The following is a 26456-nucleotide window of genomic DNA, read 5'->3' as shown; positions in this document are numbered from 1 at the left end:
TTTCTTCTGGGGTTTGTTTTTTTCCAGTTTTTTCTGACTGAGTTATTTCAGAGAGTACTTCAGTAGCCAGTTTCTTTTGATGATTAGTGTCAAATCTTCTCAAAGATGAGTTTCACTCAGATGTTTATTTCTTGCTGACAGGTCTGTTTGTATTGATAAATACCAACATTCCTTACATTTTGATAGTTTGTGTCATTCAGAGGTGGTAATTTGGATTTTTTATATTTCAGTATTTTTTTAACTGAGAGAACTTGAAAGATTTTGGGGGGAATTTGATGACTTCTTTGCACGGTGGTTGATTTTTGCAAAATCTATTACATTTGGTTTTAATTTATGTAGATGCTATCGATTTTCTTTGGGTCCTTTTGTGACACTTTCTGGGAACTAACTTTTCCAGTGGCTTACAAATTTAATCATTAGAGAAACAGTTTAATTAGCATCTTACGCAAGAATCAGGTTAATCATCTGTTACAGCTTTAATTAAAAGATTAAAGAGTCTTGCTTCCCCAGACTCATGTCTCCTCAAATTATAGATTATCATAATACTTAGGGGGTTTCATTTTCACTGTAGTAGTAATACTTGAAATAGTGTTTTTAAGTTTTCAGAGTGCTTTCACATCTATTATTTTATTTAATCCTCTCAAGTCCCTATAAGATTAGTGGGGCAGGTTTTATCTCTTCCCATTTATAGATGAGAAAAATCAAGGCGAATAGAAGTTATGGTATTCCTAAATTAGTAAGGGAGGTGAACTAGATAGGACTACAATTCAGGACTTATAAATTGGGCCCAGGTTGTTTCCTTTCTGTGTTCTGTTGAGAATTTAAATAGAAATTTTTATATGTTGATTTATTTTGTATACATACAGATACTTTTTATTATCCTTGTGTGTAGTTAAATTGAACTTTACTTTTTCCCCCTTTTAGGATATCTATGCACTAAGTCAGAAACTACAGTATTTTATAGAGAATTCAAATTTTTGTGGTGATGATGATGATAAATTAGGTGGTTTCAGAAGATGTTCAAATTATAAGTTCTGAAAAACAAGGAGTTATAGATGGATGTTGAAGCTAGATTCACTGTATGCAGCCAGCTATGTTATTTTAATTGAACTTTAATATTTTGGGTACTTGTAAATAGTGTTGTAAGAAATAATACAAAGAGATGCTGTATTTTACTGGATTTACCACTTTCTCCCAATAATAACATCTTGCAAAATTATAGTATCACAACCAGATACTGACATTGATATAATCAAGATTTAGAATATGTCCACAGATCTATTCCCTAGTAGTCCTATTTGTTTTATGCTGCTGTTTTGGGGCAGACAGTTGGAGTAAAGATGTGGTTGTCTTTTGCTATATTATGCAAAAAGCTTTGTATTAACAAGAATAACTTAAGCTTACTTTTCTGGCCCTGAAAGTTATCCTTTAACGAAGGAGTGCAATGGTGACAGTCAGATGGGTAATACATAGCCACAGTATGCTGCTTGCAGCAAGGTTAGTGAAGGATGAGCACCCTTCAGACAAACTGCTACACCACGGTCCTGCTAGCTGCCTCATGCTCAGGGATTTCCCACTTCGTCTGTCTACTTAGAAGACAAGGGGTGATTTTTACAGACACACAGGTATCTCAGGTTTCGGCCTTGGAAGCATTCTGGCCTTCATGGAGGAGCCAGTCCCCTTGTTACCAAGTCAGTAAGGCCCTTTTTGCCCCTGGGGCAGTGTCTATCCTGGATGAACTCCCAAAGTTGGGCTTTTTCAGTCTTGGCATCCTACCTGTTTGTGACCTACTTACAGGTAGCACAGCTTAACTTGCTGCCACAATTATCCTTACACCCTTCCTGTAACTCTCATTCCCCTGTGGCCTTCCAGCCAGAAATTTGGTCCTTGGATCTGGCTTCTCAGCAATTAGTCCTGAGAGGGAAGAATCCGTTGGCTCCTGGAAATAAACTGAAAGCACCCAGAGTTTCCCCACACCTTCAGATTTGCACCTTGCTGTCCAGGAGCTTTCTTCAGCTAGCCTTCCTTCCCAGTCCACTATGGCCAATTCCAATAGCAGTGCGGGCATCCGGTGGTCCAGACAGGAGACGCGAACTCTTCTCTCCATACTAGGCGAGGCAGAATACATTCAACGCCTCCAGACTGTGCATCATAATGCAGATGTCTATCAGGCTGTGTCTAAGCGAATGCAGCAGGAAGGCTTCCGCCGCACCGATCGTCAGTGCCGCTCCAAGTTTAAAGTTCTGAAGGCATTATATTTAAAGGCATATGTTGCCCATGCCACAAGTATGGGTGACCCACCACACTGTCCATTTTATGAGACCTTGGATCAGCTTCTCCGAAATCAGGTAGTGACTGACCCAGACAACTTAATGGAGGATACTGCTTGGGCCAAGCACTACACTCAGAACTTAATGGCCTCTGACAACCCAGGGGAAGAGGGAACCGGCATTCTGAAACCAAAAAGGACTCAGGCAGCAGATCATCAGCCTATCTCGAAAGCAGTTAAGGAATCAGATGAGGATTGTCAACTGAAAATCACTGACCAGATGCAAGAAACCAGTGACCTTGAGGACTCCTGGGATGAATCCTCAGGTGCAGGTAATTTCCAAACATGTAAAGGATTGGGTCCCAGAGTCACTTGGTTCTAAACAACAGTATATGATTGGATGGTGTGTGTGTTGTTTTTTTTAACATAACCCCTATTTTTGCCCCTGCCCTCTTTTTAAAAAACCTAATTATAAGATAAGGGGCTCCAGGTATTTAAAAGCTATGACCCTAGGTATGTAAGGTGTAGAACTCTTTAAATGTAGAAGTGCTCTTTAGAACCAAACTATTTTGGCAATATTTATAATGGGTAATTAGGCATTTATGGATATAAAGTGGGTTGGATAGCTAAGTGGAAAGGGGCTCAGTAAGATAAAGGGAAGGTTTTGGAAATAATAGGCTAAAATGGCCAGACCAAAGAACTGAATTCTTCCCAGTCCCTTGTAAAAAGAGGATCCACCACAGTTTTGTAATTGTCTCTCAGCTCTGCTGCTGGCTCCATGCATTCCCTTAGCAGGAATGCCCTCTCTGCAACATTGTTGCTTTGTTTTTCAGGGTGCTCTCAAGGGACCCCCAGCTACAACAGTTCCCACCACCTTTTCAGAGGTGCAGTTGCTCCCTGTCAGAGCAGCCCCATGACCAGACTGGGTGTGTCCGGTGAGCCCAGTCCCTGCACCAGCACGGGCCGAAACACTCCTGGGGTGGCCTTCACACAGCAGCCTCCAATCTCCTCCGGAGTTCCTTTTTCTGGTGGGGATAGGCCTTTGACCAGTGAGCCCCCTCCAAGGTGGGCAAGACGAAGAAGGCGGTCAGTGGCCAGGACTATTGCAGCTGAATTGGCAGAAAACAGGAGATTGGCACGAGAACTTTCAAAACGTGAGGAAGAAAAATTGGACAGGCTGATTGCTATTGGTGAGGAGGCCAGTGCTCAGCAAGACACTGCCAATGAGCTCCGCAGGGATGCCGTGATTGCAGTGAGACGCTTGGCAACAGCAGTGGAAGAGGCAACCAGTGCTTTTCAGCTAGGGCTTGAAAAATTGCTTCAGAAATTAATTTCTAACACCAAAAGTTAGGAACTGATGATAAAAGGGTATATACCCTAAACTGGTAGAAGCCCATATCCAAGACTTGCCTTTTGGTGACCTGGATCTTTTTCCATGTCCTCAGAGAAAAGAGTGGATGAGCCGCAGATATACAGAAGAGTAGGAATATACATGCTAGTTGTTTTTCCCAAACGTCTCCACTAATTGAAAGACTTCAGATATGTGAGAGGTGGCCTAATGGAAAATGGATGGAGCCAACTCCAGAGCTAGTTAGCCCTGGCTTTGTCACTGATATGAGGCAATTTAGTTTACCTCTCTGCACCAGTTTCCTCATCAGTAAAATGGGAGCTAGGTAACAATTCCTAACCTGCCTACCTCACAGGGATGTTGTGAGGATCAAATGGCTAATAGATGTGAAAGGGTTTAAAAGCACTATATACACATGTAAGTTATTAAAGTATATGACCTTGGCTGAGGTAAGGCAAGGACGCAGCACATTAGTTGACAAGATAGAATTATGGTTGTATACCATGATGATTTCATTGCTTGAATAGTTGTTTAACTTGATTGTTTTCTGAAGTTTAAAGTCTTCATTTTTTTTTAATGCTTCAGTAGCTCAAGACTACTATAGACACAACATCTATTTGTACCTTTCTCTCATTTTCACTGCTGTCTGTGACATTCCTACTAGTAAGCACTCAATAGTCAAACCATCTTTCCCTCCATTTTAATAGTTCTTAGTCTCTATAGGATATAATTCAAAACTAATAGGAAGCCACAATCGTGTTATGGTTCATATTGATAATCCAATATAATGAGATATTGGCTGTTTATAAAATATTAAATGTAAGTAAATTCTTTGCATTCTATATTACTTGGGTCCTTTACATGCATAATTACATATTGTAAAATTTCGATTGCTAATTGAATATCTTGGAAAGATTTGGGATAATATCAGTTTCCCAGGTGCTTTTTAGCTAATTTCATTCTTTTTTGTTAGCGTTGTTTCTGTGTTGTATGTTACAGAAGGCAAGCACTAGAAAACTTTCCTTCTAGGGAACTTTCCAAAATCACTTTTTCTCAGATGGTGTAGACCAGTGATGGCGAACCTATGACACACGTGTCAGAGGTGTCACGCGAACTCATTTTTTGTTTTACTATGGTTGCAAATATCAAAAAATTTCTATATGTGAGACAGCACCAGTGTTAAGTTAGGGTTTTTCAAAATGCTGACACGCCGAGCTCAAAAGGTTCGCCATCACTGGTGTAGACGAAAAATCACCTAGTTAGTGGCATGTGGTGGAAAAGAATAGCTTTGGAAAGAGTTGAGGGTGGTGTGAATAAAGACTGCTTGCAATAAATAACTCCTTTTAAGCACAAGTTCTCAACAAACACATTTCATTTTCCCCAAAAAACACAGGTGTTGAGCCATATTTCCAATTTAAAAAGTTTTTCTTCAATCTCGAGGCTGAAAAAAAGTCTGAGCATGTTGGAAGAAGTTTTATATTTTGCAGGCTTGGGTGCTTAATGCAGGAAATACAAATAGGTGAATAAATCGTTAAAAAACAGTGGGAACATACCTGGAACCATGAATAGATGTCAAGCAAGTGAGCTGCTCTGTTGAGTGGGTAATGGATGGAGGCAGCAGCTGCTGTGGTAGCATACACTGTAATCAAGTTAGAACTCCTGGGTTCTAATCCTGTCACAGTTACATTGGCAAATCATTTGAGTTGTTTTAGGTCACTAAATGGCGGGATATGTGTCAGTTGTAACTAGATAACACTAATGTAGGTAGGTAGACATTTTGGAAAAACAGGGAAATACTTGGTGAAAAATGAGGCCTGTACTATATTAATCTATTAATGATAGCAAAATAAATAGGCAGTGATTTATTTAAGATAAAGGAAGTGCTAAAGTATAGAAGTGGAGTTAAACTTTGAAGGTAATATTGTAAAAAGCTAATGGGTAATGTAACCTTAATGTGGGAATAAAACTAAAGGAAAATAACTTAAAGAAGTGAACAGAACAGAAATAGGTAAAATATTATAAAGAGGACGGAAGTTGTAATAAGGGGATGTTATCTGAAAGAAAAAAAGCCCAGAAATCCTACTTAAGTTCCAGGCCAAACCATTACTACCTGTCCATCCTTAAGTGGGTCATTTTACCATTCTACTAGTATATTTCAGGATCCTCACCTATTAAGAAACTGGTAACTATTCTACCTACCTCACGGGATTGTTGTGAGGGTCAAAGGAACAGATAAATGTAAAAATGCTTTCATACATGGAAAGCACTATACTGTGACAGTAGTGGGAAAGAAGACCCTGTGCATGTTAGTACTGGTATGTGCCCGGTCTAAGGGCCTGCTGACCATGCAAGAGACATGTAAGGAAGGAGGAGGAAGAGAAAATGGCATTGCTGATAAAGGTTGTGATACTATGGTAGGGTTAACATTCTGCCTCCTTAAGACCATGATGTAAATAAGGTGCTGTGTATACTAACCTCCCACCACCCTTTGTTTTTCTGTTACATAATTAATCCTGGTGTGGACAAATAAAGTTTTTATTTGTATGTAGTTGTGAGTCAGTTCACTACTTTCTGGTGCTATCCGTGATCATTTGTCGTCACCTGCATTCTCTGTTTTCTGCTTTTCTTCTAGTTAATCTCCAGGTTCTTGCCTATACATAGCCTCCGAGAGCTATGTGTGCTTTCTGTCTTCACATAAGCCAGGGCCTTTTTGCATAGCAGTTGAGAAATAATTTTCCTTTCTACAAGTTTTATAAATTCCATAAAATATCTTTTCCCAGCAAATAACTTCTCTGAGTGGTAGGTAGCCTACACAATAGGATAAATTATCCTGGTTGACTTAAATTCTAGTCTTAAAACAACTGGTAAAGATGCACAATTTACAATATTGGTGCAAAAAAATTACTATAGGCACACTTCATCTGATTCTTACTCTTAAAATATTTGTCCAGGATATAGTCTATTGCAGTGGTTCTCAACCTTCCTAATGCAGTGACCCTTTAATACAGTTCCTCATGTTGTGGTGACCCCCAACCATAAAATTATTTTCGTTGCTACTTCATAACTAATTTTGCTACTGTTATGAATTGTAATGTAAATATCTGATATGCAGGATGTATTTTCATTGTTCACGACCCACAGATTGAGAACCGCTGGTCTATTGGATGTTTGAAAAGGGAAGAAGGGGAGGGTTTAGTGGAAAGAATACTAAAGTTTGCATTAAAGATCTGGATTCTGGCCAGTTCTGCCATTAACCATGTGACTTTGGGCAAGCTATTTTACCTATTTCCTCACTACTAATTTTTAGGTGATAGAGAAGGAAGTGTGGGGAATCTGCAAGTATTCAGACAGACTTCTAAGCCAAATTAGGCAATTTTAAACAACCCTTTTGTCTTTCTCTTAATTATACAGGTAGGGTTATCAGATGTTCAGTAACCCTTTAGCACAAGCATGTCAAACCAAAAAGCTAACACGAGCCAAATAAACAAGGTTTAAGTTTATGTGGGCCACAAAAAAACAAAAGCCTCAATTTTTATAGAAACGTAGGTTTATTTCGATAGAGATGTGCTGAATACAAAAGGCTGAAATGAGTAATTGTTAACATAAAATAATAGAACACTTTAATAATAAAAATTAAGTTTTTCTTGAACATTAACTTACCAGACACTGAATAACTGCACAAATTAATAAGTGCAACGCAAATAAACCTATTTTTCTTGTTCTCTGAAAGACAAATATTTCCTGTTGCGCACACCAAACAAGTCAGTCCAAGATTAATGACAGGGCAATCGGCTGCTAAAATATTCACTGATAGTATACCATGCTTGCTTTAGCAGTTAGCCACTATTCATTTCCACCTCTTCTTATTAAACATTTAAGACTGGTTTCTGAACAGAATAGCCACAGCCCTTGGAAGAAGGGTTTAGGGCAAGCATGTCAAACTCGTGGCCCACAACGAATATTTTTGTGGCCCAGCCAATATAATGGTATGTAAGAAACATTTTAATAAAAATTTCATAACTTAGTTTTTACAATATCCTGTTATACATAAGTATTAATAATGAACTACAACATTCACTAATGACTGATTACTATAATCATGTTGCATTCATTTCCCTTACGTTCAGGCACACCATTTCTCTCCACTAATACTAGCAGCGAATATTTTAGCAGCCGATTGCCACATCATTAGTCTTGGACTGGTTTGGTGTGCGCAACAGGAAATATTTGTCTTTCAGAGAACAAGAAAAATAGGTTTATTTGCATTGCACTTATTAATTTGTGCAGTTATTCAGTGTCTGGTAAGTTAATGTTCAAGAAAAACTTAATTTTTATTAAAGTGTTCTATTATTTTATGTTAACGATTACTCATTTCAGCCTTTTGTATTCAGCACGTCTCTATCGAAATAAACCTATGTTTCTATGAAAATTGAGGCTTTTGTATTTTTGTGGCCCACATAAACTTAAACCTTGTTTATTTGGCTCATGTTAGCCTTTGAGTTTGACATGCTTGGTTTAGGGGACGGATTTACTTCATCTCAGTAAGATGAAATTAAACCAAAAATCAGTTATTCCTATTTCTGCTCAAGGGGCAGAAGTACTTAATCATGCACCATCTTATTGCCAGGCAGTGAACAGCCATACCCTGATAGAGAAAACCTGTGATCAAATACTAACTCTGCCCCTTATTAACTGTTAAGTCATTGACCCTCTATGAACCTGTTATCTCTAAAATAATGTCTGCCAAATTAATCCCATTAAGGTATTGTGAAGATCAAGTGAGGTAATATATGTGAAAACAGTCAGTCTGCATAAATTGGTATTACTATTGTGAGCAACAAAACACCCGTTTTTTTTATTGCCATGCACTTTTATTTAGTACCCACTTTATCTAGGGTAATATAGATCTGTCCACCTGTAGTACTGTGTACCTTTCCATATATAACATTTGTACTGTTGCTCACTCTTGATTTTGGGTGTTGATTCATGTTCAGACCAAGCAACAGAGATGGTATTAGGCATGCTGGTTTGCCCTTAGTTTGCAATCTTACCTCTTTTGTCCTTTTTATCTGTGGTTGGGTCTTCAGGATTATAGATGGGGAAGTATGTAACAAAATCATTGACATTATGAAACATCATCCCCAAATGTATTATATAGTACCTATTAGTAGCAGTAAGATTAGAATAAGGAAGAGCTACTTTCAAATGCAAAGAATAACACTTTAATAGAATTACTATAACCTTTGTAAAGATTCTTTGTAATTGAAATTTTTTTGAAGTTTTTTAAAATATTAAGCAACTTAATTTTGCTTATATTTTTATATTTGTTCAGTGGTAATAAAAAATACAGTGTTCTTTAAAACTTATATATGAACAATACAGATTTTAATACTTAATTATCTTTATCTTTATGAACAGCTCTGATGACCCACAGGCTCAGAAATACATCACAGAAAGTAAATGTTTAGTGAGTATGGTCCTGTTATTACTTCCCTATTACACAAAGTAATTGCTAAGGTGCTGTCCTATAATATTGGTTTGAAACTTTATATTTTTGTTAAAATTATTCCTTATTTAACCTTACAATTTTCTTTCTAGGTCATTGAAAAAAATGGGAAATTACGATATAAAATAGATACTGGAGAAGAAACAAAATTTGTTAACCCAGAAGATGTTGCCAGACTGATATTTAGTAAAATGAAAGGTATTGAGCCAAAGCAAAAAAATTTTTTAAGAGTTGACCTTAAAAGTAGGCATATTTTTTGCCCTAGGGAGAAGCAGCTGATTGATCAGATTAGCAGTAAGGAGACCTACACTCTATCTGACTGGGCCACTAATTGGCTGTGTGACTATGGGTAATGACTTACCTTCCCTGACTTTGGTCTCCTTAGAAGTAATGTAAATGGATTGGGCTGAATTAGCATTTTCAAAACTTCTTAAGACGAAGTGGCCAAATAAATGTGATGAAGAATGAATATTATATCTCCTTTAAAATTGACAGTACACTCTCAACATTAGTTAAGCAGATTCAGTAGGTCTGGTCTCATCACTTCTGACGAGGGCTAGAGCTGAGTTGCATTCTTAAAACAATTTAGGAAATTTTGGAGTAGATTATGCATAAGGCTCGCATCACTTCTGGGATTATACTGAGTTTGTGGGATGTGAGGCATCCCTTTAATGTGTTGAACTAACATTATACTGTTTGTCTTTACATTGACACATTAGAAGCTCATTCCCAATAAAAACCAGTCTAATTTGGGAGGTGGTTAAAACTGAAGCCTAAGAGCCAGGCACCTTAGGAAGAACCTAGTTCTATGTCCACAAACTACCAAATCCACACGCATGATTTAAGAGAGCAAAAAAAGAAAATCAATAGGGTGGGACAGCAAGTGAACTGGAAAATCTTTATAGTGATAAGATCTTTGCTGCAAATTGATAAACCTCAGAAAGTATCACTTGATATATTTCTGTGTCATCAGAATTTATTTTTATGTTTTTTTAATATATAGAAACGGCACATTCTGTCTTGGGCTCAGATGCAAATGATGTAGTTATTACTGTTCCATTTGATTTTGGAGAAAAGCAAAAAAGTGCTCTTGGGTAAGTATAATATAGGTTTATTTTATTTGCTTAAAGGAAATACAAATTTTACAATATCACCATATAGTAAAAAAGTAAAATTGCATTTGAAAACCTCTTGGCCAATAAAATTTTATTTGTAACGTGTATTTGTAAATAGTATGGTAAAAAGTATGTTACTGATAATTAATATTTCCTATCTTTTATGAAATGTCAAGAGAATATAAAATTAGATGTACCTTTCTTACCTATTTTGATTAGAAATGTTTTTAATTACCAGGTTAAGTTGATGTTTATGAATTACTTTGCCTTATTTTTATGTGATTAGGGTTTATGTTGAAATTATATAAAAATAGGAAATTTTATATGTTTGCAGGTATTCCTTCACCTTAGTTCTTTTTTTTTTTTTAATTGTTCTTTTTTTTTTATTATTAGTTAAGGTATTACAAATGTGTCCTCATCCCCCCCTTCACCTTAGTTCTTAACATCTAACCAACAAGTTGCATGTAGTTTTTATAGATTTTGCAGATACAATTGGTGAGAATGCATGTCTTTACTTTTGGGATACAGTTCCACATGAGGTTTTGGCAAGCATCTAGGTTGCTTCTGGGGCAGAGAATTGCTTCATTTACCTGAACTGGAGGGATATTAGAAACTGACTCTAAAAGAAATTGGAAAAATGCAAAATGTTATAAATTTGTCTAAAGTTTATAAGCATAGGCATTTTTGAGAGCTTCTTTTTCTTGTTAAGTATAAACACATGGTATTTTCTTTATTAAGAAAATAGACTCTGAACATTATTATCTACGCTAATAAAAGACGTAAATTGACCGTCCCTTCATGACGGCCACCAGCCAATCGAGTGAATATGCAAATTAACCCGATAAAGATGGTGGGCCAGTGGGCAGCGCACACACACCAAGCAGCTGGGGACAGGGTGGGACACTTGCGTCATCGCCATGGCGATGATGCAGGCGTTTCACACACCCCAACCGCTCCGGGCCTCTAGGCAGTGTGGAAGGTGGAAAGGTGGCTTCGGGCCAGAGCGAAGGCAGAAAGGCAGCTCCGGCCGTAGTGAAGGCGGTGCTGGCAGCCAGGGGAAGGAAGGCCTGTTCTTGCACGAATCTTCATGCAATGGGCCTCTAGTTTTTTATAAAACCATACCTAATTATTTATTTAACCAATGTGAGTTAAAATAAAAGTTTAAAGACAAATATAGCATGTTACGTAGTTGTGAGTAAACATTAGCTTTTTAATATTGAGTAGACTCAGTTTTGAAAAAGTAATTCAAGACCTGACAATAAAACTAACATGAAGCATAAGAAATCCTATATAATAAACAGCTAATATGCAAATGTTTGTCATGCCATCACACGCCAAACAGCTCAGACACTCAACACTGGGGAGAGAGGAATGGGGACCAGCCAGGCTGCAGCCCGGGAGAGGGACAAGCCACCCGCCCCATGGTCCTGGGCACCTCCGGCTGCGGCCCAAGCAAAGCACCCCACCTACGGTCCCCTGCAGCTGCGGCCGGCCCGGGTCCTGGGTGCCTGTGGCCGGCCAGAGGAAGGGAAGCCTGGGTCCCGGGTGCAGGGCGAGGTAGAGGCAGTTAGGGGCAATCAGGTAGGCAGGCAGAGGTGGTTAGGGGTGATCATGCAGGCAGAGGGGTTAGGGGCAACCAGTCAGGCGAGCAGTTAGGAGTCAGCGGTCCTGGATTGCGAGTCAGACATCCTCTGAGGGGTCCTGGATTGGAGAGTGTGCAGGCCGGGCTGAGGGCCTTCTCCCCCACCCCCCATGCACAAATTTCATGCACCAGGCCTCTAGTTATTTTGATGAACTAAAATGTTTGCTTTTTAGGTAGATTACTTACAAGGTAAAGAGAAACCTTTCTCAAACTTTTGTCAGAAGCAGCTCAATAGTCAAAGAAAACTCCATTTAGCAGATCAAAGAAAATTTTTAGTTTTCCATAAGTATACTATTCATATTAGCGCTTTAAAATCCTATAAAATAAAAGGCTAATATGCAAATTGACCAAAGGGCAGAATAATCGGTCGCTGTGACGCGCACTGACCACCAGGGAGCAGATGCTCAACGCAGGAGCTGCTCCCTGGTGGTCAGTGTGAGCGCCGCGCACCAGAAGCTGGGCTCATGGGTGGCGAGCGCAGCAGCAGTGGCAGGAACCTCTCCTGCCTTCGCAGCAGCTCTAAGGATGTCCGACTGACGGCTTAGGCCCACTCCCCACAAGTGGGCCTAAGCCGTCAGTCGGACATCTCCCGAAGGTTCCCAGACTGCAAGAGGGCGCAGGCCGGACTGAGGGCCCCCCCCCCCCCCCCCCGCCGCCAGTGCACAAATTTCATGCACCAGGCCTCTAGTACTATATAATACATTGGTTCCATTTTAGATAGCTTCTCTATACAAGATCAGTTCTCTCTATTTCCAGCTTTTTAATTTGTTCTTTATTTCTTTGTTTCTCATTCTTAATAATCAGTTGTACTTTAGGACAAAATTACTTTTTTCTTTGTTTTTCATCTTTATTATTGAAAGTATTACACATGTCCTCTTTTTTTTCCCCATTGACCCCTTCTAGCCTGCCCCTGTCCCTTGCCCCAGACCTTCACCACACTGTTGTCTGTGTCCATGAGTTATGCATACTGCCATTTGGCCCAGTGATCCCACTTTTAGGAATATATTCTAAGAAACCCAAAACATCAATCAGAAGGAATATATGTACCCTTGTGTTCATAGCAGCGTAATTTACAATAGCTTAGATCTGGAAACAGCCCAAGTGCCCATCCATAGATGAGTGGATAAAAAAGCTGTGGTACATTTACACCATGGAATATTATGCAGCAGTATGAAAGAAGGGTCTCTTACCCTTTGAGACAGCATGGCAGGACTTGGAGAGTATTATGCTAAGCAGACTAAGACAGAGAAAAACAAGTATCACATGATCTCACTCATATATGGAATCTAATGAACAAAATAAACGAACAAAATAGATCCAGAGATATAGAAGCATGGAACAGGCTGTCGAATCTCGGGGAAGGCAGAGATGAGTAGGAAGAGATCAAGCAATGAACATTATTAAGTGGAAAAAGATCTCAAGAGTTACATTCATCTTTTGTGTCCTATTATATTGCTTCTAAAGATCATTACCATCCATATTCTACTTATGAAATCTTATTTGCTATTGCATAAAATCTTATAGTAGAGCATTTCTACAACGTACACTTGAGCATGTGATGCTAAATTCACTGAAAGCAAATTGTCCACAGGGAAGCAGCCAGAGCTGCTGGCTTTAATGTTTTGCGGTTAATCCATGAACCATCTGCAGCTCTCCTGGCTTATGGAATTGGACAAGAGTCCCCCGCTGGAAAAAGGTAAAAATCGTATTTTCAGCTTTAAATTATTCAGTGCAGAAAACATTTAAGATTTATAGCAATTACATCAGTAGAGATTATTATAAAATGCAGCTCTTCCAAGCCTTTGTGAATGGAAAGACATCAAAACTCTCAACTGGAGTTTTTCAAATAGATGAGAAAGGTTTCCTAGGAAAGCAGAGACGGGACATAACAGGAGGGAAGATTGACCATATCTATCCTTCTCTTATGACCCACATTTTGTCCCTATAATTGAGATAGATTTGAAATTTGTAAGCTCAGCCACATTCCAAATCAAGCTAGGACACTTAATTTTACTACCAATTTCAGTTATTAAATTTGTTTATAACTAGTGAGTAGTTTTATCTTGACAGATGACGAGAAATCCAACATGAGGATTTAAGAATTATTTTGATTATGAAACAGTAAAACATACTCCTAATTTAGTTGTCAAAGTTGTCTTACTAGGCCTGACATGCAGCTTCAAGGAAATTAATTCAGATGTGTTAATGTTCTCTAATTGTTTCACCTTGTATCTTATCTCACAGTTTGAGTAAAGAAATGAATATATATAAATCAGTAGGAAATTATTTTTAGGTAAACTAGATAAATGTAAAATATCAGAAATTATAAATTTTTATACATAGGAAATTAGCTTCTAGTTTTGGGTATGTTTCATGTTTATAGACATGTTATTGCTTCTAGTTTGGGGTATGTTTCATGTTTATAGACATGTTATTGCAGCAGTAACTTGGATAATATTAACACAAAATTTCTATTTTTAATTCTCTTACAATTCACTATAATCACAGATCTTTTCTTTATTTAAAAAGTTGGTGTTTTGAACTCTAGTTATTCAGAAGAATACAATTTTACCAGCACAACTAAATGAAAAATAATTTTGACTTAAAATTAAAAGATCTAGTTTTTAAGCTTAATTCATCACTAAGTGATGACTATGGACAATTTTTTTTTAATGGAATTTATTGGGGTAACACTGGTTAACAAAATTTACAGGTTTTAGGTGTACAATTCTACAACACTGTATTGTGTGTTCACCACCCCAAGTCAAATCTCTATCATCATTTATCCTCCCTATACCCTCTTCTACCTCTCTCCACACCCCTCTTCCCAGCAATCACCACACAACCATGGACAAGTTAGTTACTCATGAGATTTTCAGTTTCCTTATTTGTGATCTAAATGGATTAAACTAAGTGGCTCCTTAGTTTAAGAAGTGGAGCCTAGCTTTAAAATGCTGTGTTCTCATAACTTACTCATGTTATCTCTTTTTTAAGCAATATTTTGGTGTTCAAACTTGGAGGAACATCCTTATCTATCAGTGTCATGGAAGTTAACAGTGGAATATATCGTGTTATTTCAACAAACACTGATGATAACATCGGAGGTACACAATTTACAGAAACCTTAGCACAGCATCTAGCTTCTGAGTTTCAGAGGTGAGTAATAATGAATTTGATTATATATATTGTTGTTGTTAGTCTTCACCTGAGGATATTTTTTCCATTGATTTTTAGAGAGAGTGGAAGGAGGAGAGAGAGAGAAAGAAATAGAGAAATATCAATGTGAGAGTATACATTGATTGGCTGCCTCCCACACACGCCCCTACCGGGGCAAGGGAACCTACAACTGAGGCACATGCCCTAACCAGGAATCGAATGCATGATCCTTCAATATGCTGGCCAATGCTCCAACCATTGAGCCAGACCAGCCAGGGCTGATGATATGTTTTGATTGAAGTTTGTCTTTAGTTTTTTTGCCCTAATTTATATGATATTGCTCTGCTTCAAAGGAGGATGTGTTTTTTTTCCAATGTACTGGATATTTTTGTGGAGTTAATATCTATCCACGCAAATGTTGGGAAGCATAGGCCAAGCATAGTCCAGTGCATTGTGCTTGGATTTTTTACTTAGTTTGAGGGATTACCAGACACGGAACTGTGTGGATTTGGATCTCAAGTTCAGTTTCTTAATTCTTCATCTGCTGCTCTATGTCTCGGGAAAGGCCTCAGTACCATTTGAACAGTTTTGTTTTTTTTTTATTGCTTAAAGTATTACAAAGGGTATTACATATGTATCCATTTTATCCCCCCGCCCTAGACAGTCCCCTAGCCTCCCCTATCACCCAGTGTCTTATGTCCATTGGTTATGCTTATATGCATGCATACAAGTCCTTTAGTTGATCTCTTACCCCCCTACCTCCTGCCCCCCAACCCACCCCGGCCTTCCCCGTGCAGTTTGACAATCTGTTTGAGGCAGCTCTGCCTCTGTATCTATTATTGTTCAAAAGTTTATAATGGTCTCTATTGCCCATGAATGAGTGAGATCATGTGGTATTTTTCCTTTATTGACTGGCTTATTTCACTTAGCATAATGCTCTCCAGTTCCATCCATGACGTTGCAAATGGTAAGAGTTCCTTCCTTTTTACAGCAGCATAGTATTCCATCGTGTAGATGTACCACAGTTTTCTAATCCATTCATCTACTGATGGGCACTTAGGCTGTTTCCAGATCTTAGCTATGGTGAATTGTGCTGCTATGAACATAGGGGTGCATATATCCTTTCTGATTGGTGTTTCTGGTTTCTTGGGATATATTCCTAGAAGTGGGATCACAGGATCAAATGGGAGTTCCATTTTCAGTTTTTTAAGGAAACTCCATACTGTCTTCCATAGTGGCTGCACCAGTCTGCATTCCCACCAGCAGTGCACAAGTGCCATTTGAACAGTTTTTAAGTTTAGAGCTGATGATGACGATTACATTGTTATAGTCACATTCCATGGAATTAATGGAGTGTTTGCTTAATTACTAATCTACTAGTACAGAGAGTATTTTATTATTGTTACTGGATGCAGTTATTCCATTCAAAATTCTAATCTTGTTTGGTATATCAAGAGCCACATATATAAAGGTTATATTTTGGACATTACCGTGCTAAAAACAATGTGGCTGAAACAGTGTTTTCATCTGTTTAGCTCAGCAGTTCTCAACCTGTGGGTCGCGACCCCTTTGGGGGTAGACCCACCCTTTCACAGGGGTCGCCTAAGACCATCAGAAAACACATATATAATTACATATTGTTTTTGTGATTAATCACTATGCTTTAATTATGTTCAATTTGTAACAATGAAAATACATCCTGCATATCAGATATTTACATTATGCTTCATAACAGTAGCAAAATTACAGTTATGTAGTAGCAACGAAAATAATTTTATGGTTGGGGGTCACCGCAACATGAGGAACTGTATTAAAGGGTCGCAGCATTGGGAAGGTTGAGAACCACTGGTTTAACTATACTGGATAAAAGAAAGTCTTGAAAAAGTGGTAATTTCTCATTTGTTAAATAAAGACCTATACCGTTTTTTGTTATAAAGGTGTCCCAATTCAAGGTAGAGCATTGTTAATTTTACTCACAATTCTAACTAATGTACATATTTAAAGACATGTAGTTCCCTATAAATGTTGGAGATTAAACCCTTATTGGTGATAACATTGGCGAATATGTTCTCCCATGCAGTGGGCTTTCTTTTTGTTTTGTTGATGGTTTCTTTTGCTGTGCAGAAGCTTTTTATTTTGATGTAGTCCCATTTGTTTATTTTCTCTTTAGTTTCCAATGCCATAGGAGCTGTATCGGTGAAGAAAATACTTCGGCATATGTCTGAGATTTTGTTGTCTTTGGATTCCTCTAGTATTTTTATGGTTTCCCGTCTTACATTTAAGTCCTTTATCCATTTTGAGTCTTTTTTGTATATGGTGTAAGTTGGTGGTCTAGTTTTATTTTTTTGCATGTATCTGTCCAATTTTCCCAACACCATTTATTAAAGAGACTATCTTGACTCCATTGTATGTTCTTGCCTCCTTTGTCAAATATTAATTGAGCATATTGGTTCGGGTCGATTTCTGGGCACTCTATTCTATTCCATTGATCTATTTGTCTGTTTTTGTGCCAGTACCAGGCAGTTTTGAGAACAGTGGCTTTGTAGTATCAGGTATTGAGATCCCACCTACTTTGTTCTTCTTTCTTAGGATCGCTGCAGCTATTCTGGGTCTTTCTTTATTCCAGATGAATTTTTGGAGAGTTCGTTCTAGGTCTGTGAAATATGCTGTTGGTATTTTAATGGGAAGTGTGTTGAATTTATAGATTGCTTTGGGTAGTATGGACATTTTAATGATGTTGCTTCTACCAATCCATGAACATGATATGTTCTTCCATCTATTTATGTCTTCCTCTATCTCTTTTTTCAACGTCCTGTAGTTTTCTGGGTAGGGGTCTTTTAACTCTTTAGTTAGGGTTATTCCTAGGTATCTTAATTTTTTTGGTGTGATGGTAAATGGGATTGCTTTTTTAGTCTCACTTTCTGTAAGTTCACTATTGGTGTATAGAAATGCCATAGATTTCTTGGTGTTGATTTTGTGTCCTGCTACATTGCCGAATTCATTTATTTAGTCTAATCGTTTTTTGATGGAGTCTTTAGGGTTTTTTATGTACACTATCATGTCATCTGCAAATAAGGACAGTTTTACTTCTTCATTTCCAATTTGGCTGCCTTTTATTTCTTCTTCTTGTCTAATCACAATGGCTAATACTTCCAGTACTGTATTAAACAGGAGTGGTGAGAGGGGGCAACCCTGTCTTGTTCCTGTTCTTAGGGGAAATGGTTTTAGTTTTTGCCCATTGAGTATGATGTTGGCTGTGGGTTTGTCATATATGGTTTTTATTATATTGAGGTATGATGCTTCTATTCCCACTTTGCTGAGAGTTTTTATCAAAAATGGGTGTTGGATTTTGTCAAATGCTTTCTCTGCATCATTGATATGACTGTGGTTTTTATCTCTCAATTTGTTTATGTGATGTATCACGTTAATTGATTTGCAGATATTGTACCATCCTTGCATCCCTGGGATAAATCCTACTTGGTCATGGTGTATGATCTTTCTGATGTACTGCTGGATCCGATTTGCTAAGATTTTGTTGAGGATTTTGGCATCTATGTTCATGAGGGATATTGGCCTGTAATTCTCTTTCATTGTGTTGTCTTTATCTGGTTTTGATATTAGGGTGATGCTGGCTTCATAGAATGAGCTTGGAAGTGTTCCTTCCTCTTGAATTTTTTGGAATAGCCTGAGGAGGATAGGTTTCAGTTCTTCCTTGAATGTTTGGTAAAACTCCCCTGCCTAGCCATCTGGCCCCGGGCTTTTGTTTGCTGGAAGCTTTTTGATTACTGCTTCAATTTCTTCCAGTTATTGGCCTATTGAGATTTTTAGATTCTTCCTGATTAAGTTTTGGAAGGTTGTATTTTTCTAGGAATATGTCCATTTCCTCCAGGTTGTCTAGTTTGTTGGAGTAGAGTTGTTTATAGTATTTTTTAACAATCCTTTGTATTTCTGTGGGGTCTGTTGTTATTTCTCCTCTTTCATTTCTGATTTTGTTTATTTGGGTCCTCTCTTTATTTCTTGGTGAGCCTGGCTAGAGGTTTGTCAATCTTGATTATCCTTTCAAAGAACCAGCTCTTGGTTTTGTTGATCTTTTGTATTGTTTTTTTGGTCTCTGTGTCCTTTATCTCTGCTCTGATCTTTATTATTTCCTTCCTTCTGCTTACACTAGGCTTTTCTTGTTGCTCTCTTTCTAACGCTTTGAGTTGTAGGGTTAGGTAATTTATTATCATTGTTTCTTGTTTTTTGCAGTAGGCTTATAAAGCTATGAACTTCCCTCTCAAGACTGCTTTTGCTGTGTCCCATAGGTTTTGGATTGTTGTGTTATCATTGTCATTTGTTGCCATGATGTTTTTTATTTCTTCTTTGATCTCTCTGGTAACCCAGTCATTGTTTAATAGCATGCTATTTAGTCTCCATGTGTTTGATTTTTTTGGATTGTTTTTATTGTAGTTGATTTCCGGTTTTATGCCATTGTGATCTGAGAAGATGCTAGATATGATTTCTGGCTTCTTGAATTTGAAGAGACTTTGCGTGTGACCCAGTATATGGTCTAGCTTTGAAAATGGTCCATGTGCACTTGAGAAGAATGTATATTCTGTAGCTTTGAGGTGAAGTATTCTGAAGATGTCAATTAATTCCATGTGATCTAGTGAGTCATTTAGAATTGCTGTTTCTTTGCTGATTTTTTGTTTAGAGGATTTGTCCAATGGTGATAGTGGGGTATTAAAGTACCCTACTATGATTGTATTGATGTCAATCTCTCCCTTGATCTCCTCCAGAAGTATTCTTATGTATTTGGGTGCTCCTATATTGGGTGCGTATATGTTTACCAGAGTTATTTCTTCTTGTTGTATTGATCCGTTTAGTATTATGAAGTGGCCTTCCTTATCTCTTTTTACGTCCTTCAATTTGAGATCTAATTTGTCAGATATAAGTATTGTTACCCCAGCTTTTCTTTCATTTCCATTCGCTTGAAAAACCTTTTTCCATCCCTTCACCATCAGTGTGTGTACGTCTTTTATTCTGAGGTGGGTTTCCTGTAGACAGCAGATTTATGGGTCATGTTTTCTTATCCACTCACTTACCCTATGTCTTTTGATTGGGGCATTTAATGCATTTACATTTAAAGTTACTATTTTTTTATTAAATCTTTATTGTTCAGATTATTACATTTGTTCCTCTTTTTTCCCCCCCCATAACTCCCCTCCTTACAGTTCCCACCCCACCCTCTGCCCTCACTCCCCACCTACTGTCCTCATCCATAGGTGCAGGATTTTTGTCCACTCTCTTCCCACATCTCCCACACCCCTTTTCCCCCCAAGAATAGTCAGTCCATTCCCTTTCTATGTCCCTGATTCTATTATAATCAACAGTTCATTATGTTCATCAGATTATTTATTCACTTGATGCTAGATTCACTTGTTGATAGATGCATATTTGTTGTTCATAATTTGTATCTTTACCTTTTTCTTCTTCTTCCTCCTCTTAAAGGATACCTTTCAACATTTCATATAATACCGGTTTGGTGGTGATGAACTCCTTTAGCTTTTCCTTATCTGTGAAGCTCTTTATCTGACCTTCAATTCTGAATGATAGCTTTGCTGGATAAAGTAATCTTGGTTGTAGGTTCTTGGCATTCATCACTTTGAATATTTCTTGCCACTCCCTTCTGGCCTGCAAAGTTTCTGTTGAGAAATCAGCTGACAGTCGTATGGGTATTCCCTTGTAGGTAACTGACTTTCTTTCTCTTGCTGCTTTTAAAGATTCTCTCTTTGTCTTTTGCTCTTGGCATTTTAATTATGATGTGTCTTGGTGTGGTCCTCTTTGGATTCCTTTTGTTTGGGGTTCTCTGCGCTTCCTGGACTTGTGAGTCTATTTCTTTCACCAGGTAGGGGAAGTTTTCTGTCATTATTTCTTCAAATAGGTTTTCAGTATCTTGCTCTCTCTCATTTTCTGGCACCCCTATAATTCAGATGTTGGTACGCTTGAAGCTGTCCTAGAGGCTCCTTACACTATCTTCGTATTTTTGGATTCTTTTTTCATTTTGCTTTTCCAGTTGGATGTTTTTTGCTTCTTCGCATTTCAAATCTTTGACTTGATTCTTGCGCTCCTCTGGTCTGCTGTTGTGTGTCTGTATAATATTCTTTATTTCAGTCAGTGTATGCTTAATTTCTAGTTGGTTCTTTATCACAACATCGAGGGTCTCATTAGATTTCTTGTAGATCTCAATAACTTTATCGGCAGCTTCTAGACAGTTCTTAATAGACCTTAAAAGTGTGGTTCTGAACTCAATATCCTCCATTGACAATATTGTCCTGTTTCTTTGTCTCCGCATTTTTTATGCTTTCTTGGTGTACCCCCTAGTGGTCTTTGTGCGCAGTGTTGTTGTAGTTAAGCCTTGATTGTTGTAGTTAATACTAGGGGGATTTGACCTCCAGGCCAACTGGCTGTGAGAATCAGCTGTGTCTGCAGTGGGAAAACTTCTGTCCTCTGGGGAGGTACTAATCTAGCCTTCCCTGAGGCTATCTGGCAAATGGCTCTGGGCAGGGCTTGGGCGGGGCGGGTCACACGGGATCAAACAGGGCCGGCGGAGCGAGTAGTTATGGCTGCTCTCAGTCCCGTCCCCAGAGGCTCTGCCTCTCAGAGTCCCAGCAACCACTGCAAACCTCGGAGAGAAAGCTGCCCTCGCGCTCCGACCGATGCCAGACAGTCCCGCTTCTCCCGTTTGAGTCTGGGTCCCCAGAGACTCGCCTGGAACTGGAGCTCAGAATCTGAGACTCCCTCCCGATTGAAAACGACAACTGTGCCCTCAGGCACCAGCCCGCTCCGCGCGCACCTCCGCACCTTTGTATTTTCCGCACTGCGCCTCCTCTGAGTCTCGGTATGCTGTTCTCTTTCCTTCTAGTTGAAGAATTTCCCCTTAGCCAGCCTTCCTGTGGTTCTGGGTGAGGTCCATTCCGTCTTTTAGTTGTATTTTTGAAGTGGTTGTCTGAGGCAGCTAACTCCTGTGTTTACCTATGCCGCCATCTTGGTTTCTCTCTTAAAGTTATTATTGATAGATACTTATTTGTTGCCGTTTTTATTCTTTACCCCTGTATTCCTTCTTCATTGCCTATTTTTTCTTTTTACAGCAGACCCTGTAGCATTTCTTGCATTGCTGGTTTGGTGGTAATAAACTTCCGTAGTCCTTTTTTGTCTGCGAAGCTCCTGATTTCACCCTCAATTTTGATTGATAGCCTTGCTGGGTACAGTATTCTTGGATTCAGACCCTTCCTTTGCATGACTTTGTGTATTTCATTCTATTCCCTTCTTGCCTGATGTTTTTCTGTTGAGAAATCAATCGCTAGTCTGATGGGGGATCCTTTGTAGGTAACTTTCTGTCTCTCTCCGGCCGCTTTTAAGATTCTTGCTTTGTTGTTGGTGTTTGCCAATTTAATTATAATGTGCCTTGGCGTCGGTCTTTTGGGGTTCATTTTGTTTGGGACTGTGTGAGCTTCTTGGATTTGTGTGAGTTTTTTCTTCCCTATATCAGGGACGTTTTTTGTCATTATTTTTTCAAACAGGTTTTTCTATTCCTTGTTCAGTTTCCTCTCCTTCTGGCACCCCTATTATGCGGGTGTTGTTTCATTTCGTGTTGTCCCAAAGTTCTCTTAGGCTCTCCTCCTGCTTTTTAATTTTTTTTTCTAGAAGCTGCTCTGCTTAGGTATTTTTTCCTACCTTGTCTTCTAGCTCACTGATGCCGCACTCTGCTTCTTCTAGTCTACTGTTGATGCTTTCTAGTGAGGTCTTTATAGCAGTGATGTCATTTTTCATTTCTTCTTGGTTCTTCTTCATTTCCTCTTGGTTCTTACACATATTGTTGAATTTGTCTTCCATTCTTTTCACCCACCTTATGACCATTTCTCTGAATTCTTTCTCTGACAGGTTGCTTGCCTCCATTTCGTTTACTTCTTTTTCTGGTGATGCCTGTTTTTCTTTCATATGCGGGCTGTTTCTTTGTCTCCCCATGATCTCTCTTCTCCAGGTGATTGGTTATGTAGTTCTCTCTCTGCTGCGTTGATTTAAAGGCACAAAATACAACACAACAAGGCACAACGTACAAGGCACTAAACACAAATGTATTCACGATACTAATAACCCCAAATAAAGGTGACCACCAGAGCAAAGAGAATTAGGGGATGAGGAAGAAAGAAGAGAAAAAGAAAAAAGAGAAAAAGAAAAGGTGTGCAAAAATGAAGTTGGGAAAAGGAAAAAAAAGTAAGAGAGAAAAGAAAGAGGATGAAATAGAAGAGGGGAAGAAACTATTTATATGGGAAGAAAACTCCAATAGAACAGCCACTAATCCCAACAAATGCCAGCAACAGATCCCTAGAGATGAATGCAAACTACAAACAACAACTAATATCAAGCAAGGCGAGGGAACACAGAAGCAAAAAAATAACCGTGGGGGGAGAAATAACAACAGAAAAAGAAAAAGAAAAACAATCTCACAAACAAGCATAAAAACCCCCAATATACTCAGCAATCAAGCAAACAACAACAAAATGCCAGAGAGAAAAAAAATTTGGATAGTGAAGAAAGAGAAGAGAGAGGTGTATATGGATTTAGAGCAGGGAATTGGAAATTAGATATATAAATAGGGTGAAATTTTAATAGGGGGGTAAAAAGAAGGAATAGGGAAAATCTAAAGCAGGAATAGGGTAAGAGAAACAGGACAACAAAGGGGAAAAGTGAGGAAGAGAGTTTTGGCGTAAAGGTAAAGTTGAGGTAGAGTAAAATGATGCTAAAGGAAAGATGAAAATAGAATGTAGAACACTAATCCCAAAATAAAATAAAGAGAAAATAAAATGACACTATAAAACAAGGTAAAATGGTAGTAGTAATAATACTGGTTAAAAATAAAAATATAGTAATTAAAAGGGCAAAATCAGGTGATGAAAAATGAAAAAATTTAGTTTCTTGAGTAAAAGGTGAAAAAAAATTGTGCAGTAGCAAAGGTCCTTCAATTACTCTACTCTTCTGTTTGGCACACCTTAGTCCTTTCAGGTATTCAGGAGAGTGTTGAAGTTCCCTGCGATACACTGTTCCTCTGTGTTGTAAACCGCAGTCCTGATTTTAAAGCAGGCAGTATTTGTTTCCCAGACTGCCATTATTTGTGTATACAGAAGAGTCAGTTTGTGGTTCAGCCCCTGGTCGGCAGTGTTTCTGGATTGACCTCCAAGGCTATAAGTCCTCTCTGGCCAGTAGTTAGGTTTTGGGAGAGTCGACTGCCCCAGAACTGGTTCTTTGATCGTTACTCCCCACTCTGATTCCCACGTTCCACAAAAACAACTTTTCCCTGCAGTCTCTGTGAGTGACCCCAATTGGGCGATCCTATGTATTGGATTTAATAATCAAACACAAAGATTTAAGAGGGAGAGAGAAAAAGGAAAAAGAGCCTGACAAGGTGCACGAACTGGCAACCCTCCACCGTCCAGCTCTGTGCGCAGTCTCTTCCGCACGTCCTCTCTCCCCTGGAACTAAGCAGCCAGCACACTGGCAAAATCCGAGGCTGCCTTTTTGCACCCAATCCAGCTATGGGCTTATTTTTAGAGTTCCCTTCTGCCAGCAGCCCTGCGGGACCCCTTCCATATTCACAGATCACGCTGGCCCCAACGGCCGCAGACTTTGTGGGGTGCAGAGTTCCCCCGCACGCGTTCCTCTCTCCAACCTGGATTGCAAACCACACCTTTAGGTGAAATCTGACCTTTCCATGAGGAGTAGCAGGGCTTGTCCGAGTCCACGTAGTCACGCTGCTTGAGATGATCCCTGGATGCCATGGTCGTAGAGTCTCTGGATGTATACGCTTCCGATATCAGCCACTCAAGATGGCGCGGTCTCTGCGGCTGAGCCGGCGCTCCGGGAGAGATTTCAGCAGCAGTGTAGGCTGCCGGTTTAGGGGACCCCGATCCGGCAGTCTCCAACAGTTCCCTTTCTCTTGGAGTCCTCTGTCTTTCCTGGCTGCAGACTGTCTCTCAGCTGAATCTCCCCTGCCAATTTGGGCTAGATGTTACTGGTTTCAGCTGCTCACCCTATCTGCTCTGGGACAAGGCATGGGACACGTCCATCTATACTGCTGCCATTTCAGATCTCTGTCTATTTTTGTGTTTAGCTATCGTACTCATTACCCCAATTTACCACATTGTGTCCTGTCTGGGCAGGACAGAGAAAGACTCAACAAGCCTTATTATCTTAATTGGTATTATCCAGATTTTAGTTATAATAAATTCTAACTTCAGAAACTATATTTTTAACTTAGATCCTTCAAACATGACGTCAGAGGAAATGCTCGTGCTATGATGAAATTAATGAACAGTGCTGACATTGCAAAACATTCTCTGTCAACCTTGGGAAGTGCCAATTGTTTCCTTGACTCGTTATATGAAGGTCAAGATTTTGACTGCAATGTGTCCAGGTAAAACTCAAGTTCGAAAAACCTTCATAAAAATGTCAACTGCTTTCATGTTTAGGTGTAATTTTCTCACTCTTGGGTTTTTTCTTCATTTGAAATTTATTCACCATCTATAAAAGGAGAGCTTTCTTGTCTTTACTTCTAGGATCCAGTTTTTTGTCAGAATAAGTAACCATTCTCAAAATAATTATGTCAGGTGTGATTGTTATTTGCAAATAGCAGTGTCTGAAAAAAATCATCCCAGATCTTTTAAAGAATGGTGAGAGGAGACTTAAGTTTGAGATTTTCAGATTGCTCTTACTAAATGGCAGCCCCACCTATATGGCTCCTACTTTATTGCTTAAATTTGATGTGGGGCTTGCACATGGTTCAAGGTTGTTTACTATAACTTAATCATTAACACTATGTGGTAGCCTGTATTCTAAGTATCAACTCATCAAATCCTCACAACAACCCAAAGATAATGTCCTTATTTTACATATGAAGAAGCTGAAATACAGAAGTTTATTTGCCCAAGGTTACACAGCTAGTAAGTGATGGACCTGGGATTCAAACCTAGCCAGTTGGACCCGAAAGTTCAGACTCTGTAATTATTACACTCCTAGAGGCTTGGTGCACAAAAATTTGTGCACTGGCGGGGGTTTCCCTCAGCCCGGCCTGTGCCCTCTGACTTTCTGGGACCCCTTGGGGGATGACCACCTGCTGGCTTAGGCCTGCTCCCCAGGGGGATTGGGCCTAAGCTGGCAATCAGACATCCCTCTGGCAGCCCAGGAGCCCTCGGGGGATGTCCACTTGCCAGCGGGGAGCAGGCCTAAGCTGCAGTCTGACATCCTTAGTGCTGCTGAGGAGACGGGAGAGGCTCCCACCACCACCGCTGTACTGGCAGCCATCAGCCTCAAAATGAAAAAACCACCTGGTAATGAGAGAAAATATTTGCAAACCACATATCTGAAAAATGGTTAGTATCCAT

At 39.1% G+C, this 26456-nt stretch overlaps 2 protein-coding genes across 12 annotated transcripts in view; both read left to right on the top strand.

Moving 5' to 3' along the window:
* Nucleotides 1–26456, top strand: part of MSANTD7 (Myb/SANT DNA binding domain containing 7) — a 501345-nt gene that overhangs the window by 308 nt on the left and 474581 nt on the right. For 2 of the 5 annotated variants that reach the window (XR_009447988.1, XR_009447983.1), the window contains exons 3-4: nucleotides 1873–2601; nucleotides 3103–4719. Coding sequence is in view for 1 of the 5 variants with exons in the window: in XM_059659965.1 (XP_059515948.1) it covers nucleotides 2040–2601; nucleotides 3103–3620 (1080 nt within the window). In the remaining 4 variants the exon portion in view is untranslated. Of the gene's footprint in view, nucleotides 1–1872; nucleotides 2602–3102; nucleotides 6166–26456 lie in introns of those variants that run through there. The other 3 variants (XR_009447990.1, XM_059659965.1, XR_009447992.1) reach the window with 3 other exon arrangements.
* The window catches only part of HSPA14 (heat shock protein family A (Hsp70) member 14), a 58581-nt gene that overhangs the window by 1415 nt on the left and 30710 nt on the right, over nucleotides 1–26456 (top strand). For 5 of the 7 annotated variants that reach the window (XR_009447976.1, XM_059659886.1, XM_059659896.1 and 2 more), the window contains exons 4-9: nucleotides 9036–9084; nucleotides 9216–9321; nucleotides 10127–10217; nucleotides 13472–13576; nucleotides 14875–15036; nucleotides 25334–25489. Coding sequence is in view for 6 of the 7 variants with exons in the window: in XM_059659886.1 (XP_059515869.1) it covers nucleotides 9036–9084; nucleotides 9216–9321; nucleotides 10127–10217; nucleotides 13472–13576; nucleotides 14875–15036; nucleotides 25334–25489 (669 nt within the window). In the remaining variant the exon portion in view is untranslated. The remainder of the gene's footprint in view (nucleotides 1–9035; nucleotides 9085–9215; nucleotides 9322–10126; nucleotides 10218–13471; nucleotides 13577–14874; nucleotides 15037–25333; nucleotides 25490–26456) is intronic. The other 2 variants (XM_059659862.1, XM_059659877.1) reach the window with 2 other exon arrangements.

The sequence above is a fragment of the Myotis daubentonii genome, chromosome 1, assembly GCF_963259705.1.
Source record: "Myotis daubentonii chromosome 1, mMyoDau2.1, whole genome shotgun sequence".
Lineage (NCBI taxonomy): Eukaryota > Metazoa > Chordata > Mammalia > Chiroptera > Vespertilionidae > Myotis > Myotis daubentonii.
Note: the sequence above shows the minus strand (reverse complement) of the source record. Positions and strands in the feature narration are given on the sequence as shown.